General features: G+C 44.9%; 2 protein-coding genes across 2 annotated transcripts in view; one reads left to right on the plus strand and one right to left on the minus strand.

The window, feature by feature from the left end:
• The window catches only part of LOC113809658 (metaxin-2), a 128,015-nt gene that overhangs the window by 120,064 nt on the left and 451 nt on the right, over positions 1-7,500 (minus strand). The window contains exon 2 of the mRNA XM_070113982.1: positions 6,114-6,281. Coding sequence (XP_069970083.1) covers positions 6,114-6,281 — 168 coding nt within the window. The remainder of the gene's footprint in view (positions 1-6,113; positions 6,282-7,500) is intronic.
• LOC113830384 (uncharacterized) overlaps positions 1-7,500 on the plus strand; it is a 55,362-nt gene that overhangs the window by 4,627 nt on the left and 43,235 nt on the right. The window lies entirely within an intron of this gene.

Here is a 7,500-nt window from a genome sequence, read left to right on the forward strand (position 1 = left end):
TTCTTTCTTTCTCTCCCTTCCCTCCTTCCTAATCTCCCTCCCCTAACTCTCCCCCCTCCCTCTCCTCCCCCCCACCCCCACCACGGACAATGCCTTATCACAGGTGCCACGTGACACAACATGACACCTGGCACGGCGACCGGCCTCTCGCGTGCCGTGACACCATGCGAGATTGCGTGCGCGCGTGCGTGGCGGTGTCCGTGGCGGCCTCGTCATCCTTCAGCATTCGTTTGGCTTGCTTCTTCGTCGCGATGTTGTTTTGTTTTTTTGTTATTCCTCTTATTCCTCTTTGTCGTCACTAGTCACCGTCTTCTTAGTCATCGTCTTCGTCTTTTTCTTCGTCTTCATCGTCGTCGTCTTCGTCTTCATCGTCGTCGTCGTCTTCTTCGTCTTCTTCTTCTCCTTCGTCGTTGTCTTCGTCTTCTTTGCCATCGTCTTTTCCATCGTCAACGTCATCACCACCTTCGTCTTCTTCGTCATAGTCTTCGTCTTCTTCTTCGTCGTCTTCGTTATCGTCATCGTCTTCTTCGTCTTTTTCTTCTCCTTCGTCGGCCTCTTCGTTTTCTTTGTCATCGTCTTCGTCTTCTTCGTCATAGTCTTCGTCTTCTTTGTCATCGTCTTTTCCATCGTCAACGCCATCGTCTTCTTCTCCTTCGTCGTCGTCGTCGTCATCGTCATCGTCTTTTTCTCCTCTGTCGTCTTCGTCTTCATCGTCATCGTTTTCTTCCATCGTCAGTGTCATCGTTTTCGTCTTGTTTCTATATCTTTCCTTCCTCTCCTTCTACTTCCCTCCGAGGCCGGGCTGCCGGTCTGTTTTCTCTACCTCCCTTATCTTATATATTTATATATTCCCTTTTCTCCTATCATTTTCATTTTCTCTCCCTCTCTCCGTTTCCCTTTCCCCTTTCTCTCTCTTCAGTTTTTACTTCTATCATTCTGCCCTCCTTCCCTTCACCCATTCTCCCGTTCTTTAATTCGATTTTCCTCCTCCTCCTGCTTCCTTCCTCTCCTTCTCCTTTCTGTCTTTCTTCATTTCTTTCACTTTCTCCTTTTTCCTCTCCCTCTCCCCCTTCCCTTCCTTTTCTCTCTCCCTTTTTCATCTCTCTCTCTCACATTCCCCGTCTTTACTTTCTCCCTCTCCCTCTCTTTCTCTCACCTTCCCTCTCTCCCTCTCCCTTCCTCTCCCTCTCTCTCTCTCTCTCTCTCCTTGTCTCTTTCTCTAACCTTCCCTCTCCTCCTTCTCTCTCCCTCTTCCCCTCCCTCTCTTATCTCTTTCTCTCTCCTTCCCTCTCTTTCTCTCTCCTTCCCTCTCTTTCTCTCTCCTCCCTCTTCTTCCTCTCCTTCCCTCTCTTTCTCTCTCCTTCCTTCTCTTTTCTGTTTCACCCCTTTCCTTCTCTCTCTCCCCCTCCCTCCCTCCCTTCTCCCCCCTCCCCTCCTCTCTCCCTCTTTCTCCCCCTCCTCTCTTCCTCTCTCCCTCTCTTTCGCGTGCTCTTCCCGACCGTTTAATACAGCCTGCGTGTGCGGGACCCGGGCCAAGAAGTCGTGCGTGCGTGCGTGCGTGCGTGCTCTCGAAACCCCGGCTTGTAAGAAATCCTTCGTTTCTTCGTCTTCAAAGGAATCCAAAAACGCGCAATGGAAGGAGACAAGTTGACGTGATAATGGTGATGATGATGACGATGACAGCGACAATAATGATGGTAATGGTAAAGGTCATGGTGATGATAGTAATAGTAATAGTAATGGTGATGGTTGTTGGCGATGGAAATGGAAGAGATAGAGATGATAATGGTAATGGTAGTGGTAGTGGTAATGATGGTGGTGGTGGTGATGGTAATGTTAATAGTAATAGTAATACTAATACTAATGGTAATGGTAATGATAATGGTAGTGGTGATGGTAATGGTAATGATAATGGTAGTGGTGATGGTAATGGTAATGATAATGGTAGTGGTGATGGTGATGGTAATGGTAATGGTAGTGGTGATGGTGGTGGTGATGATAATGATAATGGTAGATGTATCTGTACCTGCAATGATAATGGTACTAACAACAACAGAGACAACGATAAAGACAACAATCCCACCACCAACGACTATACCAACAGCAAACACTTACCCAACAAAACAAACGAAATAAGAAAAAAAACACTCACGCAAGCAACTCAATCACGACACGAGGGGATTGAGGGGAAGACAAGACGCGGTTACGTAAACCTCGTCTTTTTTTTTTCTGTCGCAATGTTGCCTAACCGAAGGAAGCACGGCGCCCAGCTCCCCTCTTCTCCCCTCTCTGTCTGTCTGTCTGTCTGTCTGTCTGTCTGTCTGTCTGTCTCTCTCTCTCTCTCTCTCTCTCTCTCTCTCTCTCTCTCTCTCTCTCTCTCTCTCTCTCTCTCTCTCTCTCTCTCTATCTCTATCTCTATCTCTATCTCTATCTCTATCTCTATCTCTATCTCTATCTCTATCTCTATCTCTATCTCTATCTCTATCTCTTTTGTTCTGAATTTCCTTACCTCTGCCTCCCTCCCTCCTCCTCTCCCACGCCTTCACCTCCCTTCTCCCTCCCTTTCCTCTCCCTCCATTCCTTTCCTCCCCCTCTCTCCCTCCTTCCCTTCCCTCTCCCCCCCTCCCTATCCCTCTACCTCCCCTCTCCCATTCTTCCCCTCTCCCTCTCCCTTCCCCTCCTTCTGCCTCTACCTTTCACCTCCTCTCCCTTCCCCTCCTTCTGCCTCTACCTTTCACCTCCTCTCCCCCCTCCCTCCTTCTCCCTCTCCCCTCATTCCATCCCCCCCTTACCCCCCTCACCCCCCCCCTACACACACAAAAGCATAATAAAAACAAACCGGTTACGTTATGATCCGAAGCCCCGTCGCAGTCACGTAAAAAAAGGAGGGGGGGGATGGGGGAAGGGGAAAAAGAGAGAGAGAGAGAGAGAGAGAGAAAGAAAGAGAGAGAGAGAGAGAAACCATCACGCAAGTCACGACATAAGGAGCTATTTTTAGATTCAAAAACTGCTTGTTTCCTCTCGACGCCCCCTACCCCCCCCTCCTGCTCCTCCTCCTCCTCCTCCTCCTCGACACAAAAGAAGGAAAAGCGAGGGGGGGGAGGGGGGGATATGGGAGGGGAGAAGAAGAGATGAAGAAGGCCAGAAAGGAGAAGAGGAGTAGGAAGAGGGAAAAACGGGAGAGAGGGAGGGGAAGGGGTAGATAGAGAGAAGAGAGGAGAAGAAAAAAGGAAGCAGGTGAAGAGGGCGGAGAAGGAGAAAGAGTAGGAGCCGAAGTAGGAGTAGGAGAAGAAAAAGAAAAAGAAAAAGAAGAAGAAGAAAAACAACAACAACAACAAACATAAATGAAGAACAAGAACAAAGAGGAGGAAGAGGAGCATAGCAACAACAACATAAAAGAAGAACAAGAACAAAGAGGAGCATAGCAACAACAACAGCAACATGAAAGAACAACAACAACAAGGAGAAGGAAGAGGAGCAACAACAACAACAACAACAACATAAAGAAGAACAAGAACAAAGAGGAGCATAGCAACAACAACAGCAACATGAAAGAACAACAACAACAACAACAACAACAAGGAGAAGGAAGAGTTTCAGACGCAAGACAGATACCCCAATCGGCGTCATATAAACAAAAACAATTCTGAACAGCGTCATTCGCGACACACAAAAGGGAGAGAGACGAGAGGTCCGCGGACTCAGCGCCCCAGGAGAGTCTCGGGCAATTTTAATTAAATTTGTGCTAAACTATTTAAAACGTTATTCGCAATCATCTCTCCGGGAGAGAGAGGGAGAGGGCGAGGGGGAGAGAGGGAGAGGGGGAGAGAGGGAGAGACGGAGAGAGCGAGAGATAGAGCGAGAGGGAGAGATAGAGCGAGAGGGAGAGATAGAGCGAGAGGGAGAGATAGAGGGAGAGATAGAGCGAGAGGGAGAGGGAGAGATAGAGCGAGAGGGAGAGATAGAGCGAGAGGGACAGATAGAGAGGGAGAGGAGAGAGAGAGAGATAGAGGAGAGAGGGAGAGATAGAGGGAGAGGGAGAGTGGGAGGGATAGAGCGAGAGGGAGAGATAGAGCGAGAGCGAGAGGGAGAGATAGAGCGAGAGCGAGAGGGAGAGATAGAGGGAGAGCGAGAGATAGAGGGAGGGAGAGAGGAGAGGAGAGGGAGAGAGGGAGAGAGGAGAGAGAGGGAGAGAGGGAGAGAGAGAGAGAGAGAGAGAGAGAGAGAGAGAGAGAGAGAGAGAGAGAGAGAGAGAGAGAGAGAGAGAGAGAGAGAGAGAGAGAGAGAGAAGGGAGAGAGGAGAGAGAGAGAAAGGGAGAGAAGAAGAGAAAGGGAGAGGAAAGAGAGAAAGGGAGAGGAAGAGAGAAAGGGAGAGGAAGAGAGAAAGGGAGAGGAAGAGAGAAAAGGAGAGGAACAGAGAAAGGGTGAGGAAGAGAGAAAGGGAGAGGAAGAGAGAAAGGGAGAGGAAGAGAGAAAGGGAGAGGAAGAGAGAAAGGGATAGGAAGTGAGAAAGGGATAGGAAGAGAGAAAGGGAGAGGAAGAAAGAAAAGGAGAGGAAGAGAGAAGGGGAGAGAGAGGGGAAGAGAGAGACAGAGAGGAAGAGAGAGACAGAGAGAAAGGGAGAGGAAGAGAGAAAGGGAGAGGAAGAGAGAAGGGGAAGAGAAGAGAAAAGAAAGAAAGAGATAGGAAGAGAGAAGGGAGAGAGGAAGAAAAGGAGAGGAAGAGAGAAGGGGAGAGAAAGGGAGAGGAAGAGAGAAAGGACAGAGAGGAAGAGAGAGACAGAGAGAAGGGAGAGGAGAGAAAGGAGAGAGAGAGGAAGAGAGAGAGGAAGAGAGAAGGGGAAAGAGAAAGAGAGAGAAAGAGAGAGAAGAGAGAGAGAGAGAGAGAGAGAGAGAGAGAGAGAGAGAGAGAGAGAGAAGAGAGAGAGAGAGAGAGAGAGAGAGAGAGAGAGAGAGAGAGAGAGAGAGAGAAATGATAGAGAGAGAGAAAGAGAAAAGAGAGAGAGAGAAAGAGAAAGAGAGAGAAAGAGAGAAATGAGAAGAGAGAGAGAAAGGAGAAAGAGAGAAATGAGAGAGAGAGAGAAAAGAGAGAGAGAGAGAAAGGAGAAAGAGAGAAAAAAAAAGAGAGAGAAAGGAGAGACAGAGACAGAGAAAGAAAAAGAGAGGAGACAAAGAAAGAGAGAGAGAGAGAGAGAGAGAGAGAGAGAGAGAGAGAGAGAGAGAGAGAGAGAGAAAGAGAGAGAGAGAGAGAGAGAGAGAGAGAGAGAGAGAGAGAAAACTACTAGCCTTCAATATGAGCTCAATAGGTCTGCAAAACTGCATTATGAGTGTGTCAATAAAGTTACTGAGACACGGCTTGCACACTGCATATTGAAATCTTTAAAGATCCAGAATTCGTACCATCTGCCATTAGTACATTTTTCATTGCTTATTATGCGTCAATGAGCATGAATATTGACGCCTCAGGTCAATGTTAAGACCTACTTAGTACTTATCTGGCTTAATGCATACCACGAGAGAATTCTTGTGACCTGATTTAATTTCATGAGATATTCCTGAAGTAAAGCCTTGACTTGGCGTTCCAACAAGCAAACTTTGACGTACATGCAAACTAGTTTGTGTAACTCCCCAAAGAACACATCAAAGGCGTGTCAAGTTTACATGTGTACTATATATAGGTCTCCTTCCTAGTCTGATCTCACAGCACTCGTGTAATCGCAAATATGTATTATGTGATGCCATACTGGTGGGGATGTTTCAAATTATCGACAAGGTTGTAGATGTTATGCTCGAGATCAGAATTAAGTAATACTGTTAAATTATTGTGTGCGTTTATTTATTTGCTATACATCATCTTCTGAGGCGAGATTTATATACAGCAAACATACCCATTTCAACTAGTGTTTCCTTTCACCTTTAATTCCCCATCATATTTCATTTTTTCTGTACTGTAGTCATTTCAAATCTTTCCATTAAAAAAAAGAAAATCATACATATATGCTTTCCTGCACCATAGCATACAAGAGCAAGTTATGATCTAGTCTGATTTACAACATGCCATGGCAAAGTTATGACATGAAAATCAGACCTATCTTAAACAAGGTTTGTACTCACCACTAGGTGACATGTGTTCTGCGTTTCCCCTCATATCCAGGGTGTAGTTTAGCCGGCACATTTTCAGATAGGCCTGAACGGCCAGGCAGTGGGCATTATCAGGGAGCAGAATCTGCTCCACTTCATACTGCTGGAACAGTTTGACATCACTTGGCCAGGGCTCTTGGGCTGCACAAAAGAAAAGGAGGTACGAGTCAGCTTAAACAGTTAAACTCAACAACAACAACAATAAAAGTTTCAAGGGAAGAATGGAGATATCTAATAGTTTATTATAAATACTAAAAATACATTGCTTTAATAAAGATTAATACATAAATCCATGATACGACAGTTAGCTAAAAATAATACGTAGTAATCATTTGAGAATCATGACTGCATGAAAGGTACTTGCGGAACGAAAGAAAAAAAGGATATTCCTCAAAATGTATTAATATCAATCAGACTGAATTCTTAACCAACTGCAATTGAAAAAATAATGTATTGAAATAACCAAAATATTTCTTATAAAACATCAATATTCATAACAATAATAATGCAAGTGAAGAGACTCCCATGCAAACTGTAGCAACAGAGACAAAATAATTTTAGGTTCTCTTTTTCAGTAACACTAAAGCCATTAGACTTTGGGACAAACTGTTCTATCAAGCAACCAAACATAGAAATTTCACCCTATAAAGACAGCCTTTACCCATGCTATATCGAACTACAATTTGGGTACCACACAGAGTCAGTCACTCAAGTGAAATATTGAAAGCACAGACAACATTCACTTTGGCTGCTGTCTACAGTTTTGGGTGCAGTAAGATACTAGAAAGAGACTTTTAAACTACTTTGGAGGACTGCGCCTAGTGAATAACTATACACATAGGTTCAGTGCGTCATGGAAAAAGTAGACACCACCCAGTGTTGGTCAATCTATCTATGTAAATCATAAATGTGCATGTATTATGCCACAATGCCACTATACCACAGTGTTATAATTGGGTAATTCTTGAAACTATGACCAGATCATTCTAATGGGCACCGTGCCTATAGGCTCTGGTAAACGCCAACAAGATTCCATCACATACCTTCACCCAGGCAATGCACCGGGGAAGTTTACAAGCATGTATTTTCGATATGTGTATGTGAGTTTACCGTCACATTCTATTTTCTATATTTATCAGGATTACAGTTTATTACTATTTACAATTCTTTAAGTTATCAACTTGATCTTTCTCTAACATCCCTTTGTCCTCGTTTCAAGACATAGTCAAAAAATTTCAGTCAAATATCTGTATATTTTCATGTCTTAACTTATGTATATTTCCTTAGGCCATGTTATGATAAATTAAGTCTAATAGTCTCACCAGAGTACCTACCGGCACTACCGCAGCCCCACTTATAA

This window comes from Penaeus vannamei, chromosome 35, assembly GCF_042767895.1.
Source record: "Penaeus vannamei isolate JL-2024 chromosome 35, ASM4276789v1, whole genome shotgun sequence".
In the NCBI taxonomy this organism is placed as follows: domain Eukaryota; kingdom Metazoa; phylum Arthropoda; class Malacostraca; order Decapoda; family Penaeidae; genus Penaeus; species Penaeus vannamei.